Below are 22,717 nucleotides of genomic sequence, written 5' to 3'. Positions count from 1 at the left end.
TTTTAATCTAGGACTTGTACATGAGGATGGTTAAATAGGTTTAGTTACAGCTTAAACTTTATAACCAAACATATTTTTCACCTTCCTTCGTGATTTCTAGTTAGCTGGGGGGAAATTGCTGGCGCGCATGCCCTAAAAGCACAGAACAAGGAAAAATTTAACTGAACAATCTTCACAAAAAGAAATAGAAAATGACTCCTTCAGTTTAGCCCCCTAGAAACTGCTTGTTGGTGAATCCGTGGTGCATAGTTGATTCTGTATGATCTGTCCTGAGAGAGGACTGTCAATCCTTGCTCTCTGTCAATGGTTGTCTCCCTTGATTAGTAGAACCGTCATTGCATCCATAAAAATTCTCACTTCTCATTGCAGGCAGACATAGGTGACCCTGAAAGCAAGTGCCTGCATGCTGACTTTCTCCCTGTTGCTGAAGTAAATTATTCTATAATGTGTAGTTGGTATGCTCCAACTAGGAGTCGTCATATGCATAGAATTGATTTAGGCATTAACGTACCAACTTCTATTATTAATAATACTAAAGTACCTGCAGTCTACAGCTCACAAAGCACTTTATAAACATTTGTGAATGAAACTTGATATCCCTATGATGCAGGAACATTTAATTCTCATTTTTACAAATGGAGGCACAGAGGTTATATGATGACTTACAGAAGATCATTTGAATGCCCTAGTTGTTGGTGGGGGCCACTGGGAGAGTAGTAGTAGTAGCTGACTGGCCAACAGTTCACATCTCTTATGGGGAGGTGGGGCAATCAGCACTTAGTGGCCATCTGATCTCCCCCAGCAGTGCCCCTATGACCTTGTGTGATGTCTTTGGGAGGGTGAGGAAGAAACATGTTTTGTAGGGCTTGGGATACACATATCTCTGTTGTTTTCTCGCCCTGGCCCTGGCCTTCCAGTCTCATATCTTCTTGGGTGCTACATCCCCCGAATCTCACTTGTCTTCATTGCTGCAGCTTAATTGATAAGCAACTTTATTGGAGAGGAAGCTCTTTTTTCTATAACAAGGAAGTAAAGGGATTTAATATGGACCAAAGTACAAGTATTTTTAACGAAGACTAAAGATTGGTCTTTTATATTTATATAAATATGGTAGTTGCACTCAAAACAGTTTATCAACAACTCTTTCATTTTAGAAAACTAATGCGTTGAACTTAAATAAGCCCTCTAACTCAAAAATGTCAGAATATTTTACAAGGATCATTTCCTTGTTACTGTTATCCAGCAAAGTGAAAATTGTCCAAGACACCTTCTCAGTTAGACAACTTCTGATTTAAGAGACTGTTCCAAACATGTTCAGCATGAAATGTTGGATGAAATGTTCTGCCTGGATGAAAAATAAGAGCATAAATGGTAAAATTCAGTTATTGGAAGGCTTACCTCTCTGTTAAGCTGTTGATATTTTCCCTGAGCATTTACTTAGCATAGTTGTCAGTGTAGCTTTTCATTTTGGAGGTGGTATCTTCCTTGATTTCTTTTTGTTTCTGGTAGGTGGAAGTGAGAATTACTATCTAGTTGAAAATTTAGTAATGATAACTTTGAATCATCTGTAATTTCTCAAGGTTTAGTTAACTAATACTCTTTTTATCTAACAGTCATTTTAAAATTGTAATTAAATATGGAACTTTAATAGGATTGAGCTACAACTTCAGAGTGTTCTCTAAACTCTTAACAAACTCTCCCTGTGCATATACATCATTTTGAAAACAAAGTATGAATGTCAGGAGCCACATCACCTTCTGTGTTGTAAATACGTCCTCTTTGTGTTTTGTGTAGAGTAGTAGTTTTCAACCTATTTACCATTATGTGCCTCATATGCAGCTCTCTATATATTACGTGGGCCACAGCCACATAATATATATACTACCTGCATAGGCGCTGATTCCGTGAGGCGGGAAAAAAAATGTGGATGCTCAGCTCCCACCAGCCATAGCTGTTAGGCAGCACTGTTGATCAGCTAATCGAGGGCACTGCCAAACAGCCGTTTGGCGGCTTGGGAGAGGGCAGAGACCAGCAGTGAGAGGTGGGCAGAGGCCTTGGGGAGGGGGCACAGTGTGGGTGGGAAGAGGCGGAATGCAGACAGGGGACCTCAGGGCAAAGCAGGGGTGGAACCCCCCTGGGGAAAAGTAAAATTTGGTACATATAATAATAATAATAATAATAATTAATAATTATTATTTATTATGATTAATAATAAAAAGGGTTTAGTATTTGTTATGACAGCCCTGCCCACCTGCTGCTAGTGATCCTAGTGCCGAGTAGCCTGCTCCAGCTAGGGTAATTGGACCTGTGATGCTGCATGGTGAGGGGGTGCTGAGCACCTGGCCTCTTGTTGCTGCAGGGCCCGATCCTGCAGGAGGGTTGGTGAGGGCGATGCCGCTCAGCCTGATCCTGCTCGGGGGAAGGGGCCCGATGCTGGGCCCGATCCTGTGCTGTGCCATTTTTTGCAGCACCCTCCCCCGCCCCCTTCTCTGCTCCCAGGGTAGGTTCCCCTCCTGTCGTACCCTAGTTATGGCCCTGAGGAAGTCACAAGGGCCACAGATGTGTGCTGATTGGCCACATGTTGAGAATACTAGTGTAAAGAGAGTCTGTCTTTCCTCTTTTATGTTTGTTACATTTTAAACTCACACATGCACTTGGGGCTTTGGAACAGAAAATGCTGAAACCACTAGCAGCTGGTTATTTCAATTTGAGTAGACTGTATTGGCTTTGCTGGCAGAGTTTGACCTTGATGTGGTGTAGTACAAAGTAGATTTTTACAGAAAAAGCTAACATTAAAGAAAATCCCTCTCCCCCATGGATCAGATCTGAATTTTAAAGTGCTTTAAAATCTCTTCTATGATCAGTAGAAAACTCTTGTATCGTGTCTCCCCCCCCCTTTCCTCCTGCCCCCCCCCTCCCAAAAAAAAAAAGATTTCTAGACTGGCTTTTCTCAGTCATGAAAACTTGAAGCAGTCTGGTGGAAGGGTAAGTGCTGCTTATGTTGAAGGTAATATGCTACAAGCTGTTAAAAATCTGTAGGATCCCTGGGTTCCTATGAGCAATGCTTTATTTATATTAACTAAAATATCTGGTCCAGGCTGATTATACAAGTGACATAGGCAATTTTTTTAAGCAGGTCACAAACTGAGTAATTTTGAACGAGTTAATAGTCTTTATCAGAGGTGTGAGATACCCCCCCTCACAAAGGTATGTAACATTTAATATATTTGGCATATAGTGCAATGTGTTGCTTTCTAAAGGCAAAAGTATTTACTTTTGTGTCAGGGATAAGTCTGGTAGAGATGGTTTAGTAATAGCCAGAGAAGGGGATGAGTTCCACCAAAGATGAGAGAGAACCTGTTTCCTTCAATTGAAACATTGTTGGTAGTTATATTAAATATATGAGAGCCAGAGATAAAGCATTCTCAGTTTGGGTCTGGTGGTGGAATGAATTTTTAGTAGAGATGATTAATTTAGAGTTTGACTCCCTTGAGGTCAAGCTGCAATATTTTCCTCTTTGGTAAAGTTTTCCTCCATAATCAAAATAACGTTTACAGGCACATCTCTCTTCCCCCAAATTAAAGATACCTACTCTTAGCAAAGCTTCTTATAACGCAAGAGCTGAACACTCTATTAAAAGCAACCTGGGACTTTGCTATGCAATCTAATAATTATGGTGGTGGGGACTTGAACAAAATGTTAAAATACATTGCAATAAAAATATCATATAAAACATGGTATGGTAAAAAAAGGTTTTATTCTGAGTTTCTAATAGCTGCATTGTTCTTGAGTGATGTGAGGTTTTGAATTTTCCAGACATCCCAAATGTTATAACTGTCATACCATATTAAACCATCATGTATCCTTTACATGCCATACCTTGTAAACAAAAGCTATTTGATTATGTTTGAGTCTTCAAATATTTTTACTGAAGCTATATTTTGTAACCCTTCTGCCTCTAAAGTTAGATTTTGTTAGTATAATGATTTAGCAGGCCAGGCTTCAGAGAGAGAAATTAATTATAAATACATTTCACAAATCTTTAAATAACATAAAATTACTCTTCTGTACTTAATGCCATAATAATAAGATCTGATACTTAGAATTCTGCTATGGCTAAATGCAGAAATCTAATACCTTTGGATGGGCAGATCACTTAATTCTTTCTAATGGCATAAAAAGCTTCCATTTCTGCACTGATATTCTGTAAGATATCAAGCTTCAAATTAGTTACTGGCCTGTGACTGAGTATTGTACATCCTGGAAATCAAGCCAATAGAATATTTTTTTTGAGAGAGAAAAAAGATGGAAACACTTTTTGCATGCAGTTGCATTTTGTTTTCAGTGGGACTGGCTCTAGGCACTAGCAAACCAAGTGCATGCTTGGGGTGGCACAATTCCAGGGGCGGCATTCCAGCCACCCCCTAACCCCTCCCCCCCTTTTTTTTCCTTCAGCAGTTGTGCTCTCGAAAGTTGATTTTTTTTCTGGGATTTTTTTGGCTTGGGGCTGCAAAAATCTAAGAGCCTGGCCCTGGTTTTCAGTGGATGCTGTTTGAGGCTCAGAGGATGAGTACAGGTTAAGAAGGCAGTAAAGGTAATATATCACCCTTTTTTGTGTTTAGGTATGTGTATATATAGGTATTGGTGTGTGTGTATTCCACCCCCCCTGCACACACATATATACAGTGTATACTACATGTGTTTTTCTCTTAGAGCAGTGTTTCCCAAACTAGGGTTTGCAAACCTTTGGGGGTTTGTGAAATGTATCGGGGAGTCTCAGAAAAAATTCCATAATGGCAGACAGAGACATCCCTAGGAACCTTAGGCACGGGGGCCTGGCAGCCTGACCCGTGACCATGACTTCCTGGTGGAACATAACCTTTGTTTGGATCAGTACACTAAAACCAATATAACTGCACACCTAAAAGGACTTTGCGCAACGTTCAGGCAATACTTTCCAGCTGTGTCAGGTGGTGATAACTGTATTTGCAACCCCTTTGATGATGCCGCTTTCTCAATGCAGATATTGAGCACTGAGGAAAAAGAGAAATTGATTGAGATCTCATGTAATTACCAACTGAAAAAGAGTTTCAGAAATCTGTCATTGATCAACTTTTGGCTGAGTTTAAGATGGCAGAAAAAGTTAGGATAGTTTTGTTACCGTTTTCAACAACATACTTATGCAAGAAAGTATTTTCCTTATATGCACATCTAAAAACCAAATACAGAAGCAGACTCAATGCTGAACCAGACCTGAGACTTTATCTTTCTCCGATGGTTCCGGACTTCCAAGAACTATACAGATCAAAGCAAGTGCATCCATCACAGTCAGGAGATTTAAACTTCAAGACTCCGTATAAGAAATGGAAGGGGGAGTGGATATTTTTTACTGTTTCTGAAATTAAATAGGCTGCTAGTGTTGTTTTTAAAATTATGAAGAACAAGTTTAAGCTTTGTTGTCGTTGTGCGTTGTTTGCCTGGACTGCTCAAGACCTGAATGCTTGTGGGAGGAATTCTTTATTTGAGTTGGCTTCTTAAATACCTTCAGGCTGTTTCACGTCTGGTACTCCTTGATGAAACATGTAGGAGGCTTAATCAAAGTGATAATGAGCTACAGAGGTGAAATCTTGGAAGAGTGTTGCCATTTCATAATGTAATCAAATTAATATGTAATAATAAATAATATGTAATAGTGTCGTAAAAAACCCAAATTATTTCTAAGATCACTGCTTCTATAATTTATGGTCCAATAAGGGAGAAAATCCCTGGAAATATTCATTTTTAGGATGGGGTACGTGAGATTTGATATTTTCTTGAAAGGGGTTCATGGATTGTTAAAGTTTGGGAACCACTGTCTTAGCGGATATCCTCTAGTGTTCTGCTGAACACAATAAGCACAAATGGCATCCCTCTGAATCATCAGATTCTCTGCTGGCTATGGTTTACAAGGAGACAAGTAATAGTTTAAGGGTGTGAAAACACCACATCTATGAGACATCACTATTGGTTACTGAACCTTCAGATGTCCACCTGCCATGGTGTAGCATTGCTTCATCGAGAAGGAAGAATTTATCACTGATGTGGTTGATAGCAGCTTCCTGGAAGGATGGCAAAGAGGCAGTCCTGAGAGAGAGAGAGACAGACAGACACTGGAGAAGTCAAAATTTTGAGTACAGATCTTAAAATTAGAGGTACACCTCTACCCTGATATAACACAAATTTGGACATAACATGGTAAAGCAGTGCTTGGGGGAGCTGCACACTCCGGTGGATCAAAGCAAGTTCGATATAACGCGTTTTCACCTATAACGTGATAAGATTTTTTGGCTCCCAAGGACAGCATTATATTGTGGTAGAGGTGTACTGTGTATTACTCTTATTTACAGCATTTAAGGCCATATTATCTATGCTCTGCTTAATGCAGTTCTCTTAATTCTTCACACTCTGTTTTCTCTTTTAATTCATTACTCCATATCCTATTTTCTGTCACAGCCAGCTGTAGTGTGCTGGAGCAGTACCAAAGAACACTGGAAGCCAAAATACGCTTACATTCTGAGGCCAAGAAAGTGCAGATGAGGTCACCCTGGAGAAGCTGGCTTTGCCAATAGAAAACCACCCGAAAATGAACAGTAACCAAGATATTAAGAACCAAGTCTAGAAGGCCAATTATAAAATCCTAATATTTTGAGTAAAAGTGACTTACAACACCCTAGCATGCTATTACTGATCCCTAGTATCTAGTTTGAAATGTTGAGGAAGAGGTGGGAGTTTGGTTAGCCAAACATGGGAAATATTACTTTTACAATGCATCAGTGTGCGTGTTACAAAATCTCTTCTTATGATTCAGGCACAGACTATGGCTGTACAGACATTCCCACCCTCTTTATCTCCTCCCCCGACACAGACCTTTGGGAGCTTGATGGAAAAATACTACTTTCTGATAATTCATGGATAAATGCCAGTTACCAAGATTCATCTGTGGATGATTCTGCTTGGATGGAGAGTGAAGTCGGCAATAAATGCTGGAGATTGCTCACTTAGCAAATAAGTGGGGAGATGTAGGTAATATCGCATGACAGTGATGGAATTTTGTTCTCTATCAGCTCATGTTTGATGGTTTACAATGCTCTGCTTTTGAGAGCAAGGTTATGCTGCCATAACCTCTTTCCAGAATACAACTGAAGAAAAGAGTAACAAACGTGTGTGTGGAGCATATGAGAATATTCTTCTTGCCTGATCCAAACAGCCTGCTTCTTCTTCGGAAGACAATAAATCAACTTCACAATGACTGGGAACGTGGGACGGATAACCTCAGCCAGTGTTTGTAGATGAAATGTGCCACAGTATCCACCAAGCTGTCTTTTCTTTTCTTCCTGATGTGTGTGAGATACCCATTGGCACTGAACAAGAAGAGCTGCCTGTTTTCGTGACTGCTCAAGTACATTCTGAGTGCTATGCACTGTTAACTGCTGGAAACCTGGTGACTCCTGAGTCTTGTACACAATGGTCATCCAAAGTAAACATGGATGGCATGCCCAGTAAAATAAAGATGGTCACATCAGTGTTGCTGAAGAAATGCTGGCATAAGGAAGGAAATTGTTTCCTTACCAACTGGTAAGGAAATAAGATCATAGCCATTTTGAAGCCTGGAAAAGAGGCCCCTGACCTCCAAAAGATACTGGCTCATTCCCTCCTTAGCAGTTGCTATAAGAGCCGCTATAGGAGCGGCTCCTACTTCAAAGATTGTAGCTGATACTGGAGCTACTGGTCCCCAAAGAGTAGGCCAGATTTAGAACTAGTTGCAACTGCTGTGACTAGGTGCTGGCTTTAACCAGCTACATAAAATCCGACTACCAGTGAAAATTAAAAACAGTGGCATCATTCATTGACCTTCTGCATAAGATACTGTATGGCGCAGAAGTCTCCTACTGAACTAATTAGCTTTTTGGTGCTACTCAACCATCAGACTTATCACTGAGATGCTGAGTAACAGAAAAATCACTGTACACCTTGATGAATCTGCCAACACATCGTGGAGATTGAACAATAGCCACCCGCATGGATCCATTTTAGTGCCTGCACTGTTCTCTCTGTACCAGCAACATTCTGGTCACATCGTACCGTAAATTCATCTATGCAGATGACACTGTGCAAACAATGCAAGCATCATCTTTGAAGGCCACAGAAAAGGTCATGAACAACTACCTCTGGACATTTGAGAAGTATTTCAGAGCTTGGCAACTGAAACCCAACACTTTGAAAACACCTGTCTCTGCCTTCCATTTGAATAACCATGAGGCTGAAGTGCCAAGGAAAGTGGACGTCCGTGGTCTGCCTCTACTCCATGACCACAATCCTGAGTACTTTGGAGTTACCCTTGATCAGATGCCAAGCTGTCACCAACATGTTGACAACACCGAAAAGAAGATAAAGACAAGGGTTAATATCATCAAGAAGCTCACAAGCATATCCTGGGGATGTGCAAGCACGCTTCGAATGTCAGTACAAGCCCTGGTCTTGTCAATGGTGGAGGTGTTGTATGCCAGTTTGGTAAAACAGCTCCCACACCAATCTCATTGACACTGAAATCAGCGATATCCTCACAATTAATTATTAGCAGCTCTCTCAAATCAATGCCAATACTGTGATTACCAGTTTTGGCGGACACTGTGCCAGCCAACATCAGGTGAGACATTGGTGGGGTCCAGGCGTACAAGAGGATCCTGGCCACTCTGGATCTGCTGATACACTAAGACCTTATTTCGTTGCTGCTTTCCCTGTTCAAATCCAGGAAGCCTTTCTGGATCTATGTGTCAATGCTACAGGCCAATGGAAAGGATGCAAGAACTCGCTGGCTTGAATCTTGGGCCGCTTGTGTGATATTCTGAAGACCTGACTGAAGATCCAGCGAAAGACATCCTAACATTCTGCCTTCCCCACAGGCAGTGGACTGCACTCAACCGTGTTTGGACAGTGCTCAGGGGGTGTGGATATCTCCATCACAAATGGAAAATCAAAGAATCGCCATATTGTGACTGGTTAACTACAAACAATGTGATGAATCAGACAACTGACCCATTTTTATTTGCAGTGGTGGCACAAGGGGGAATGCGGTGGCTACCCGAGAAGCATTAGAATGGTTTTCAAATCTCAAAATTTAGTTACAATCCAAGCCCATTTCTTTTCAAATGACATACAAAAGAAGAAAATACAGAAACAGTGGACACAATCATTGAATCTGTACAAATTCCCTGGCAGAAATTCACCATCAGTTCCCTTGGTTAAAGAAAATTATATGCTGTATGATACTTAAGTAATGTGGTACCATAAATGTTTAATGTGTATATTTTGAGTTTACTGGGTATGTAAAGAAATTGTAATCCAAACTTCACTTTTTAATTAAAAGTTTTGTCCCTTGTTGTATACTGTGATATGTCTCTCCTATGTTCTCCTTCCTCCCTTCTACAAACTGCTTTTGTATATTCCTTTTCACCCAACCTCTGAGTACAGACTGTTTGGACGCAAGGATGGGGGAGGCTGGGATGATAGGTTTTCACTGCTCTCCAGGACCCATTTGGGTTCTCCTTTTCCTGTGTGAACTACTATATTGATGTACACAGTCCAAAGAAAAGAAAACTCTTCTTTCCTACTGCCAACAATTGGTAACAGTACTCTTGGAAAATGGGCAAACATGGAGTCAAGTAAGGTATGGTCAGAAAAATGACAGTGTTGTAAGCATATTTGCTCCCTGTGTGTATTCAGAGTCCTATCTGCTGTCTTTGACAAAAATAAGATTTTACTCTTTTTTTATGCCTGTGAATCTAAAGGGTTGTAGGACACTGAGTTGTATTCTTCTCTGTCTCACATATCAACAGAAGTGTTAACTAAGTTCTAGTTATGTAATCTTTTATTTGGAGGTGAATGTTTACAAAGGTTAATACTTGAATAGCACCTCTGCTGGATTAGGATTACTGGTGGTGATGTTGAGTTAGAGCAAAGCTTGGCTTTCAGATTGCATGTTGAATTTGCAGATCTTATTTTCCTTTAAATGATCAAATTTGTTCTAGAATCATTGGCTGCATCTGGCAAAATTCAGACCTGTAATTCTTCACCAGTGTATCAGCATCAATGATAGCAAGAAAACATGGCTAAAAGCCTCTTTCTCTTTAGTGTAGTTTTAGGAAGTTTCCATTTTAATATACATATTTAATTTCTGCCTTTTTTTAGCCTGTGCTGTATTTCAAGTCTGATTAACTTATTTTTCAGAAGTTGAGGTATTAACCGCATCATGGTGCTCTAGTGGAATGCTTGCAGCACACAAAAGTTCTGTAGTCATATAGAAAATATTCAGTTTATGGGATTTAGCAAACTATGGCATGCACTAATTTTGAGTCTTTTTTGTTGCAGTTCCCAGAGTGTGGTTTCTTTGGCATGTATGACAAAATTCTCCTCTTTCGCCATGACCTGAACTCAGAAAATATTTTACAGAGGATTACATCAGCAGAAGAGATACATGAAGGAGATCTTGTTGAGGTTGTGCTTTCTGGTAAGTCCTTTGTAGTTGTAATGAAGCCATTCTTCTTATTGAATAAAACAGTCACACTATTACAGTACACTGTCTGCAACACTATAACCATGGGCTGTTGGTCTTGAAACTATTTGGCTGAGCAAGCTTTGAGGCAGATTTCCAAAGAAATCCAACGTGTTCTCTGAAATGGTATTTGTGATTCAGTGAATTGTCTTCCCTGTGACTGCATCTGCACTAACAAACTTTGTGGTCTTAGTCCTCAAACTCTGGTATTAACTGTGGAAGCTAAAGTATAGATAGAACTCAGGTGTGGTTTCTTTCCACCTCCCCTTTTCCCCCAGAAACCATGTTGTTTATACCTAGGTCTGCACCCTTTCTATTTTACAATTTCCATTAGTGGTGGATTACAGCAAAAAAGTGTGCTAATGTAGATGAGTCTTCTGAATCATTACCTGTCAGGATGTGGTGTTATGAGACATTGTGTTGCTTGAGTGAACCATCTCGTACAGTGGTTCTCAAACTTTTGTGCTGGTGACCTCTTTCACATAGCAAGCCTCCGAGTGTGACCCCCCCCCCTATAAATTAAAAACACTTTTAAATATATTTAACACCATTATAAATGCTGGAGGCAAAGCGGGGTTGGCGTGGAGGCTGACAGCTTATGACCCCCTGTGTAATAACCTCATGACCCCCAGTTTGAGAACCCCTGATCTTGTAGATGATGCAGAAAACAAAGGTGGTGGTTTTTAAAGAACCCATTGCATTTTTCAGAATCTTTGTGGTGTTGGTCTTTATGGATCTGATTCAAAGCCTATTGAAATAAATGGAGAAACATCCATGGACTGTTGGCAAAGTTGGAAATGGAAATCTAACAGTGTGTGTCTATTCTGCATTTTAAAATCTGTGCAGTGAGTCTTGGAGCCCGGGTCTACAGATTATGGCCTGCAGGACTCTCACTATAGCGCTAAAAACAGCATTGTAGACGTGGCTCAGGCTCTGAAACCTGCTCCCCTCCCTGGGCTTTAGAGCCAACAATTTGGCTTATATCAGTAACCCAGGGGGAATAGAAAGCAGGGGTATGATAACTGAGGCTCAGAATGCCACCTTGAATACTGAGAGGAATTTCTTGCCTAGTTTCTGAGACAGGAGTTAGATCCAGCCAGGGAAATAGGAATTGCATTGGTCACTTCTCCTTGACTTGTCTCAAGCAAAACTGGGAAGGCAATTTCCTTGAACCATGTGTCGTACCACAGTGGTGCCACAGGACTCTTTGCTGCTTTTACAGATCCAGACTAACACGGCTACCCCTCTGATACTCTAATGACTGAAAGTGCAAAATGGTAACCCAGTTTTCTTCCTTGTCTCTTGTTGGCAGAGTACTTCAGAAGACAGCAAAATTTGAGTTATCACCTTGGTAGCCTGGTTTAGCGTTACCCTTTGATTACAGTCCTGCCAGTTCTCTATTCACATAATATTGTTCCAAGTTATTTTGAATTATCTTTTAAGTAATGTTTTGTGAGGCACCCTATCAAATGTTTTAATAAAATTAAATGATACTTAATCTGCTGGGTTTTCTTCACTCATTAATTTTGTGGCTCCATATGCACCACCCCCCACTATCCAAGTTTGTCAGCACTAAATATTCTTCAGTAGCAAGTGCTGTTTGGTATTCATGATTCTATTATCTTACAGATACCAACAGATTAAAAAGTTTGGCTAAAAACTGTGCATGAGTGTGTATGAGAAATCTTCCAAATGTATGGAATTTTGGGATGTATTTTTTGTATTAAACAGCTTGATGGTGTTCTTTGCAACTACTGTTTTAAAACAATGAACTGTTTCAATAAATACTTATTCTTATAGTCACAAATATATAATTTACTGCAATTTTTTTAAAGCTTTGGCTACTGTTGAAGATTTCCAGATTCGTCCTCATGCACTTTATGTGCATTCTTACAAGGCCCCTACATTTTGTGACTATTGTGGGGAGATGCTTTGGGGTTTGGTACGACAAGGATTGAAATGTGAAGGTAAGTCAAGTGTTAATAGCTGATAGGTGAATCATGATGTTTTAGCTTTTATCTTTAGAGAAAGTTACAGGGAAAGTATATAATGGCAGGCTCTGTACCTTAATTACGTTGTATAATTAATTTGTTGGTCACCAATGAATTCAGTTTTTGGGAAGGAGCATAGTTCAATTGGAGCTTTGACTGTATATCAGGAAACCTGAATTCTGTTTGTGGCTCTGACACGCAATTTGTATGACCTTGGGCAAGACACTTAACTTCCCTGTTCCTGTTTCCCAGCTGTAAAAAAAGAGAATAATACTTAATTCCCAGGGGTTTTGAGAGGCTCAATTAGTGTAGAGTTTGAGTTCCTTGAAATAGCTTTTTTAATAGTTTAATGGAGAGAGTCCCAAAGGGGAGCCCTTTTCCATATGGCCTTTGTCCAGCTGGATTGTGGAAAATGTTGCAGCCTGTTGTCATCAGGCTGCTGTCCAGGTACTTGAAACACACCACTTCCTGCCCATTGGCTTCCTCTTCACTCCTGTGGCTTCAGCTTAGCCATGAGAGCCTGCCTGTGGAAAAAGTGAGGAAGATCAGTAGCCACACATGATCTGAGAGACCCTGTTTCCAGGTTTTATCAAGTATCAGGCAAGAGTAATTGGAAATCATTATTTAGGTAAATAGTAAACTCCAAAATTTTTAGTGCAAAGCAAGCCATTATTGTAAATTACAGTAATAATAAATACTGAGTTTCCTATTCTATTACTTTAACTGAATCTGAACAAATTGCTACATTTGTCTGTTTCTGGATTTATATTTTTCCTCTCTGCTTTATAAAATATTAATACAATACTTGCGATTTTAAAATATTTTAACTATTTGTGCTAAAGGAGGAGTTCTCTTTAGATAATTTTTTCAAACTGACATTTTTAGGCTGTGGATTAAACTACCATAAGCGGTGTGCCTTCAAGATCCCAAATAACTGTAGTGGAGTGAGAAAGAGGCGTTTGTCAAATGTGTCTTTACCAAGTGCTGGGCTTTCAATTCCCAGACCAGTGCAAACTGAATACACAGCCACAGCCACTGAAGAGGTATGTAACAAAAATGTAAAAACAAAATACACTTTATACGCAATAATGCTGAGTTAAATCCATCATGTTTCTGGGAACTAGAACCAGCCTTATATCAATTGATTTAAATTGAGTAAAAACTAGTTCGGATTAACCATTTCAGACCATGCTTGTTTATTTTTTACTTATTGGTGAATCTTTTACACTATGACATTTGATGATAATTCTTTTATTACAGGGATTGTGAGAAGTGAAATTTGAGGTGGATTATAATTTATGTATAATTTTGCCATTAATGTGTCATTCACAGTAATGTGTATTCTTTAAAAATCTTGGGATAGGAGATGATAAAATGCATTGATTCCTTTTGGAATATAGGTTTAGTGTGCAATTACTTATCAGTCTATAATAGTTAATTGGGTAAAACACAGTATAAATTGTACATTTACAGTGTGAGAAGAGAGAATGTTCCACAGAATTCAACAGAGACATTTATGTAGGGAGTAAAGATCTTACAGGAAGTATTCTTCTCATAGATATTATCCACAGTAGTCCCCCATTATTAAGAGGGATGAGAAATTAACACAAGCTCTTATATCCCAGACACAGCAACAAAACATCCAAGGGCCAATGGGGTCATTAGATCAGTTATATTTGTTACTAACTGTGACCGGTGGGTGGGAGTAAGATAACTGAAATTAAGCCTGTTCTTACCTTCTAATTGTCTGTTTCAAAAATAAAATCTAAGAGTTAATTGCAATTGATAGAAATAGTATTGTGTGGCCAGAGTTATGGCAGGGGTTATGTTGCAGTTACAAAATTTCTGCTTTGTTGTCTTTGTCCAGGATTCTGCATCTTAATTTTTGTCAAGTTTCTTTGCTGTCATATGTGTTGGGTTGAGGTTCATTTACTGAACAGATGGGTCTAAGAGATATTTATTATTGCAAAATATTCAGCCAGTAGTGATCAATTACTTATAAGTGGGAAGCTCATTAGGACAATCTTACCGCAGTTGCCTCCAGCACCAGACAGTACAGCTTCAATGTCCCTTTGTTACACAAACTTATTTATATAATTTTGTTATCTTTTCATATACATGTATACACCTCTACCTCGATATAACGCTGTCCTCAGGAGCCAAAAAATCTTACCGCGTTATAGGTGAAACCGCGTTATATCAAACTTGCTTTGATCCACCTGAGTGCGCAGCCCCCTCCTTTACCTGCTTTACCATGTTATATCCGAATTTGTGTTATATCGGATTGCGTTATATCGGGGTAGAGGTGTATTAGTTTCTCCTTTCCATATTAACTCTCCTCCCTTGTCAGTACAAGTTTAATGTTGTTCAAATTGGTCTTTTCTAGGTCTGTAGTTACTTTATTTTTTCTTGTTCTCAGAAATATGATTACTTTGCAGTTTTTTACACATACACACTTCTACATATGCTTATGCTTTTAAACATTTTAAGAGTCTGTTTTGATAATGAACAGCAGGCTTCTGCCAGGCCTAAATATGTCTCTGGTCCCAACAATATGATGCCAGAAGCTATAATAATTCCAGGCGTAAACAGTTTTAAATTTCGCTAGAGAACACAGTGAGGCATCTGCCCCTTTCAGAGCTGTTTTGTAAAAATTGGTTTTATTCCTTGAGTGACTGAACTCCATTGTGGGAAGGGGATACCAGACTTCAGTGAAGCCAACTTCACTTCGTATCAGCTGAGGATCTGGTCCAAGGTCTTTAAGATACTGTCCTGATCATTACTGTCAGACACTATTACTGTCATTTACTATGTACTGTTGGTGTGTTTGGTGTTCTACAGTATGTGGAGGGAGATGCATTTCCTAACTTCAGAGACCTTACAGTATACATTTTACAGACAGTACCATTCAGGAACACAATACGCCTTTTGGTCAGAGACGAGAGGGTCCAGTCTCAGAGTACTGAAGATAAATACAACTAAGTTATCACTGAAAATCTTTGCAGAAGTTCAGTTGAATTATGATAGAATAATCACTATTTCTCCACCTAATGTGGTATATCCAATTTTTTTTGCATACAAATTCTGCATATTTGCCCAGTGGATCTTAGATTTCATCTTTGTTTTTGTTTTCAGCGTTAAGGGGATTACATTGACAATATAGGTTACTGGATTTGCAGTCTTGTCAGTTGGTCCTATGTTACTATAGTTTGAGTTTTGCAGTGCCATATTCCTCCACCTTCTCTCATGTTCAGTGTTTTCCATATGGTTGTCCTGAAACTAAGTACTATTATTTTACTTTCATAAACAATGCACCTAGATCAGCAGTAAAGCTTTGAATATTTCATTTAAATCTTTAAATTACACATTATTTTGGATTTTTACCTAATTTAGTAAATTGTCCCGGCATGCAAGGCTTTCTGAAACAGCGTGATGTGGCAGGTGTCTATTTCTGGGGTTATTGCCTGTAACGCCTCCCATTTTGGAGGAGTCTGCACGTGAGGCTGATGTTTGTCATAGGCCTGTGCTGTTTCTGAGCCTTTACCATATTACCTGAAGAAATCAAAAGTGGGTATTTTTGGTTTTGTTTATCATTTTAGTCCTTGTGGAAATACAGATTCATAAACTTTTTCCTGCTCTCTGCAAATCTTTACAGTATGGTGCTTCCTTCAGACTTCCAAAATTACTTCTTAAAACTGCTTGGCCAACATGCTCTGCAAAAAGATGTTTGCTCAGTGTCTGGGCCAAACGCCCCTTGAAAAAAATTGTTTCTAAGCTTGACGTGTTCTTATTAGAATCTCATGTGCATCCTCTATTCCAGCGCTGCCAGCCAGAGCCCAGCAAGAGAATTCCCTCCTGGAGTGGGCGTCCAATCTGGATGGAAAAGATGGTGCTTTGCAGGGTGAAGGTTCCTCACACCTTTGCTGTCCATTCCTATACTCGTCCCACCATATGCCAGTACTGCAAACGTTTGCTCAAAGGCCTTTTTCGCCAAGGAATGCAGTGTAAAGGTAGGAGTTCAGTGCTCTACAGCAATCAGATTAATTTCAATGAATGTTACGATATTTTAAAAGTGAATCTCATTATCTAAGATAGCAGCTTTATTTAAAACAGGATTATATATTTAAGATAATTGCAGTTTTCATGCTTTGCTACATTCAAAAAGGTATTAATTGGATGTATAATTTTGTGAATAATGTACTTGAATAATAAGTTAGTTCACATGTGGATCAGCAAAGAAGGTAATCCTCCAAGGATCATTCTGAGCAGCTAAAAAATATTGTGGAAGACATTCCCTCCTTTAAAAATCACTTGCATTTCAACCAGAAGCTTTTAAAAAACAAATACAAAAACTCTTAGAGACACTGTCAAGTATCGTACTTAAAAGGACCTAGATCACATTTTTCCTGTACCAATTTAGTTTCTTTCCATTAGGTGCACCTGTGTTTATAGGGAGAACATATTAGCATATCTCTACCTCCTTGTTTATATTCTCACATCTTTCTCACAGCTCTCAGAACATGGCATATTATCACATTATTTCTCTATTGACTCTGCATTTGCAGAATACCAAACACTACAGACTTTACCTACTCAGTGTTTCATTGCTTTGTTTGTGTAAAGAGGTTGTCATTCACTGCTCATGAGCGCATCCTCAGCCCTTCTGGTCACTCTGCCTTTGGCCAGTGAGGGGGACCTGGGCCCACCCACTACTCTGGGTCCTAAGCCAGGGACCCTATGGCTAGCAGCCACCTGCTGCTTCCTTCACTACTATCTATTGAAGCATTCCTTGGGCTGCTTCTCACTATGTCCTATCAGCTTGTTGGGTCCCCAGCCTGTTCCCTGTTTAAGCAGGGTCCCTCTCAGGGCTCATTGACCAGAGAGTCCATAATAATCTGTGCCCTGTGCTCTCAGGTGCATTCACCTGGTGAGCTTCTAACAAGTTTCTGGCCCTTATTGTAAGGGCTATTTCTCCGAGGCCTCTGTGCCTGCAGAGCTTCCAAGCCCTACCCCTGCTTGGGCAGTTTTTCTCCCCAGTCTCCGTACCTGTGGAATTTCCCAGCCCGCGATTGCTCTGTCCAGTTGCTGCAGCTTTCTCAGCCAGCCAGGAACAGCATTCTTCCTCCTCTGGCTCCAGCCAGCAACTGAGCTGTCCAGGCCCTGCAACTTCTTTTATATGTGCCTTCTAGGCTCTGGTTGGCTGCCTCCCCTGCAGCCTCTCTAGGACACTTAGACAAATCTCACTGTATTGCCTTTTTCTGGGGTGGGATGTAGTAAGACTGCAGGGCCTTCCAGAGGGCCTCAAAGGGCCTGGTACACCATCACAGTTTGTCACAGAGAAAGCTAAAAATCCCAGAGTGGTGAATCTTAAAAATTAACATAGAATATTTTACAATCTGATGGACATTTCTTCCTGGAGTAAAGCAGAAGGTCCGATTTGGAGGCTAAAGTATTTGGTCATGTTTTAGTTTGAGACATGTTGCCCAATAAATCTACAGTAATCCTGTGTGTAAAAGGTTTTAAACAAAAGCTATTCTTTTGGTTTTGTTTTCTTTCATCTGTTATGTAAAAGTAACTGTAAAATTGAACACCAGACATCAGTAGATTTCTTTGCAATGGGAAGAGTTATAACCTCACATCTTTCATCTCTGCTGGTATTACAGCTTGAAAATTCTAGGCTGCATCCAGGATTATTTAGGTTTTAGAATCTGTCTTGTAGGACATGCACTGTTGATATGTAATCAAATAGCAAAGCTTAAAAAGACACTTGAAACTTTATTTTAAACTTTAGAGAGTGAAAATGGTTGACAGCAGTCACTTCAAAGAGAACTGGTCTTGAATCCATCCAGACACATGGAATTCCTCTATCTGCAATTTCAGGGAAGTGAATTTCAGTAGATATAGATAGCAAAAAAGCATACAGAAGTGAGAAATGAGCGTGAAAGAAGAGAGATGAAAAATAAAGATAACTAGCATTTCATGGAGTATGACACTTTCTTCTCAGCTCCTTATTGGGTTTCTGAGCATCTTCATTTCTCCGGCTACTCAAAAGTAAACCAAGAAACTGACCTTGTTCTGTAAATCTTACTAGAAACAGCCCTGGAGAAAAGAGACAATTACTTTGTTGACATTTTGTCACTCTAGGTGCTCAGAAGACTAAATAAGGAAGTGGCGGGATCCAGCATTTAGCTTCTTAGGTTAAAAGGTAGGAGGCTGAGCTGTTTCTGTTAATCCTATGGAAGTGAAAAACCCCTGGTGACTCCTGCTTCATGCGGGCAGCAGCAGGGAGGGCCAGATTGTTGGTTCAAAAGCAGTCCTGGAGACAAAGGAAATCTTTTAAGCTGTGATTACTGTACTGAAGGGAGAAGTATCATGGCCCTGGCAGAAGGGGAAGTCTTATAACCTTGATGGGGGTGGTGAAAGACCTGGTGTCATAGTGGCCATGGTGGTTGCAATGAAGGTCAGAGCAAAACTTTAGTCCCATAACAGCAGGCAGAACAAAAGGTGGGGAGGAGCCAATCTTTGATTCCAAAACAATGGGAAAAAGGGAACTGGGGATGGAGAAGGGAGAGTATAAAATAAGAGAGAGAAGGAGGGAGGGAGGGACAGATAGCTCAGTGGTTTGAGCATTGGCCTGCTAAATCCGGGGTTGTGAGTTCAATCTTTGAGGGGGCCGCTTAGGGATCTGTGGTAAAATCAGTACTTGGTCCTGATAGTGAAGACAGGGGGCTAGACTCAATGACCTTTTGGGGTTCCTTCCAGTTCTATGAGATAAGAATATATGGAAATATTCCTGTTTTAACTAGTGCAGAATAATAAAATCAGGATTAAAAAAACAAAACAAATGAGAGAGAGAGAGAGACAGAAAAGAATAATATATTTCTTGGAGAGAGAAGAGATGAAAGGATAGTCACAGATGCCAGTATGATTTAATGAATTTCAGTGGAGGCATCTCAGCAAATGACTTCGTGACAAGATTGTTGACGTTCTTTCTGGCCTGAAGTTTTTGAATATCATGTTGAAAATAATGTGATAGTTATTTTAGAGGCTCTTTCTGAGTCTGAATAAAACTAAACTATATGTAATGACATATGTGGGTTTTTTTCTATTTTAGATTGCAGATTTAACTGTCACAAACGTTGTGCATCTAAAGTACCTAGAGACTGTCTTGGAGAGGTGGTTTTCAATGGAGGTAGGAAAAACATGTTTTCAAATAGTGGAATATCTCTGGAGACATAACAAAATACACAAACCTTATTTTTGTTACTTTCTGATCCTGTCAACTCTGAGTATTTTAAGGCTAAAGATTATTAAATGCCCTTTTCCACTCGTCCTTTTTTATTCCTGGAGAAGAAATGGTTCCTTTGAGGTAATTGAGAATTAAAGATTTGGCTTTAAGACCTATGTGTCTCTGGTGGTTTAAAACTTACTTAAAAAAATCTTAGCAAACTCAGTATACTTCATTTGATGATTTCTCTTGAAGTCAAGAATTTGGAACATTTTTTCCTGTCCAAAGATGAGTTTAAATTGTGATCAGTCTACTCAATGTTTTTCATGAAGGACAGCTTTCTTTGTCAAAAAAAGGGCCACTTTTAATGGAGTAAAGTGGAAAATAGCATGGGGAAACATTCTCTCTCAACAATTCGTTTTTAATAGCCAGTCAGCCAAACAATACTTTGTAATGTGCTAGTAACAGTTCTGTATGTATCTGAAGAAAGAGAATTTCCACTAACTTCTTAACTTGTTGGTGTTTTGGTTCGTTTAATAGTACTCTGTTCCCAAAGGGCTTGGGGAGAAGTGTCCTTTCCTCCTAAATTCTTGAGGTTTTGTCCTTTCCAATATCATTTCTCCCTTGGCTGTCCTGACCTATTCAAAAGAGAGGACATAGGCTTGATTCTCCATTCTGTCTGAGCTTTGTGAAGAGAGGATGGAGAGGGAGAATCACAGATGACTGATTGCATCTCCCTGGTCCTGGGCCACCTGGCAATATAAGTGAAATCTTCTTCAGGGGAGCAGTTTTAACTTATGCCAATGAAGAATTGAGTGTGTATGAACTCCATTCTGCAACACCTGCCTTTGGATTGTCCCCAACACCCCCCTCCTCTGTATGCTGGAGTGGGAGGTCAGCTGGCACAGGGGGAAGCTTTCCATTGGAGGAGCATTCCCTTGGACAAGGAATTGACCATCTCTGGCCACTTTAAAGCCATTTTGCATTACTCACAGCATATGTGGTACAAAATCATTTTAGTAAAACAGTGAATCCAGACCATAGAATTTTCCCTGTAATTTTCTTATGAGGACTGTTTTGGCCAGACCTCCTTGACCTGGTATGATATGAAATGAGGCCTGTAATATGTTTGTTCTTTATACTCTTCTGCATCAGTAATGAAAAACTTTAGGGTTCCTAAATGGTTTCACAGGTGTGGTTGGCTGTCTTTTTGTTTGTCTGTGACTTGATTTTTGTGTGTGTACATGTGTGAGACGAGATCGGAGGGGAGAGTTCTGTGAATTGTCATTAACTTAAGATAATTCTATCTGTTGTTAGAACCTTCTAGTCCAGGCCAAGATTTGGACATGCCAATGGAAGTTGACAGCAATGAAATAAACAGTGACGGTAGTCGGGGTTTGGATGATGTAGAAGAACCCTCCCCTCCAGAGGACAAAATGTTCTTTATGGACCCTTCTGATCTTGATGTGGACAAAGATGAAGAAGCTGTCAAAACTATCAGGTAAGCAGCAACACAGATTGTTGTGCTACAGGCATCCCATTCCCCAATACTATATACTAAAACAGTGTTTAGCACAGTTCCAAATTTGTTGTTGCTAGTCAGGTCTTCATTTTCACAGTTTTACAAAACATTCAGTCCCAAATAAAGATGAAAACCAAGTAAATTAAAAGCCTAGATGTATGCTGGGATTTTTTTTTCTTGCCAAAGCTGCTGAACTGTGACTGTCAACCTGGAAATAAATCAGCTTATTGAAAAATGGCTTGAACTGCAGATTAGTCAATGGAAAATGCTTTGCTGACCAAGATCTTCATGCCTATTTTATGCTACTGACCTTGGACCAAATTAATTCCTACTGTAAATAGATTTAAATGGTTTTAGCTCTTGTGTTTTAATTCCTTATGAGCTGGGCTAAAGGGGGTGATATTTTAGTTTTTGTAGCTTAGATTTTGATGTGAGTGTTGATTTATCCGTGTACAGCTTGTAAACCAATTGTCTTTACTTACATAAAGTGGGGGGGGGGGGGTATTGACAGTTTGAGAAGAAGAATTTGCTACCTGATTTGACTGAAATTAAATATCTTCTTGGGCTTGAATAGGACAATCGTTATCCAATTTGGGTTAGTGTACTTTATTTTATTATGTATTTTTTTTTTAAATTTCTGTATTACTTTGAAAAGTGTCAGCGGGATTCTCTGAAGCCATGTTTGCAAACTTTTCCCACCAGTGCTACCATCACTTTCTGGACAGGGCATTGGTGGTTTTTACCCACAAAGTTGGATAAACCTGCAGATTTAATTAATTAATGTAAAAAAATGTTAGAAGCCGCCAGAGCCCTGTCCGCCCTTGAGCTAACACTAGTGGGATTTTTTTTTGGTGGGAGGGGGTTAAAATTGTTTAGTACAGGTATGGCTCAAATGAAGGAAGTCCGTCTCTAGCTAGATGTACACATATGACATAAGCTGTCCAGGCACAGATGACCAAAGGAATAGCAGTATTATGAATAGTGTAATCAGTGAAATAGAATAAGGGTATATAGGCATTAGTGATACTATTTTTTGGTTGTTGGAGAAAAAAAAAAAAGACCACTTCAGTTAATCTTTAGTGAGACTGTCTTATTTCTCAAGATATGCCTGGTTGGAATGAGAGTGACTGATCTTCAGTTTTGTAAACATATCACTCTGTTGTAAGTGCTTTGGCATTTGTACTGGGGAAGCTAGTAGGAGCCCTGTGACATGTCGCAACTGAAAAATCCTGCTATTCAACTGGATGCTCATTAAGCTAATGACCTTCAACTTATTTAGAAGCTGACCTTGTCAATCAAAGAAATAGCTTTAATAGGTAAGAAAAGATGTCTGTTCCTGAAAACACACAACATAGTACTGGTATAAATGTCTTTAAATCTTAACA

At 39.6% G+C, this 22,717-nt stretch overlaps 1 protein-coding gene across 2 annotated transcripts in view; it reads left to right on the top strand.

Moving 5' to 3' along the window:
• PRKD3 (protein kinase D3) overlaps window positions 1-22,717 on the top strand; it is a 92,372-nt gene that overhangs the window by 46,300 nt on the left and 23,355 nt on the right. For both annotated transcript variants that reach the window (XM_050950293.1, XM_050950292.1), the window contains 6 exons: window positions 10,408-10,546; window positions 12,427-12,558; window positions 13,468-13,625; window positions 16,403-16,592; window positions 19,697-19,774; window positions 21,128-21,311. In XM_050950293.1, coding sequence (XP_050806250.1) covers window positions 10,408-10,546; window positions 12,427-12,558; window positions 13,468-13,625; window positions 16,403-16,592; window positions 19,697-19,774; window positions 21,128-21,311 — 881 coding nt within the window. The remainder of the gene's footprint in view (window positions 1-10,407; window positions 10,547-12,426; window positions 12,559-13,467; window positions 13,626-16,402; window positions 16,593-19,696; window positions 19,775-21,127; window positions 21,312-22,717) is intronic.

The sequence above is a fragment of the Gopherus flavomarginatus genome, chromosome 4, assembly GCF_025201925.1.
Source record: "Gopherus flavomarginatus isolate rGopFla2 chromosome 4, rGopFla2.mat.asm, whole genome shotgun sequence".
In the NCBI taxonomy this organism is placed as follows: Eukaryota; Metazoa; Chordata; order Testudines; family Testudinidae; genus Gopherus; species Gopherus flavomarginatus.
This window is presented reverse-complemented; position numbering and strand designations above follow the sequence as displayed.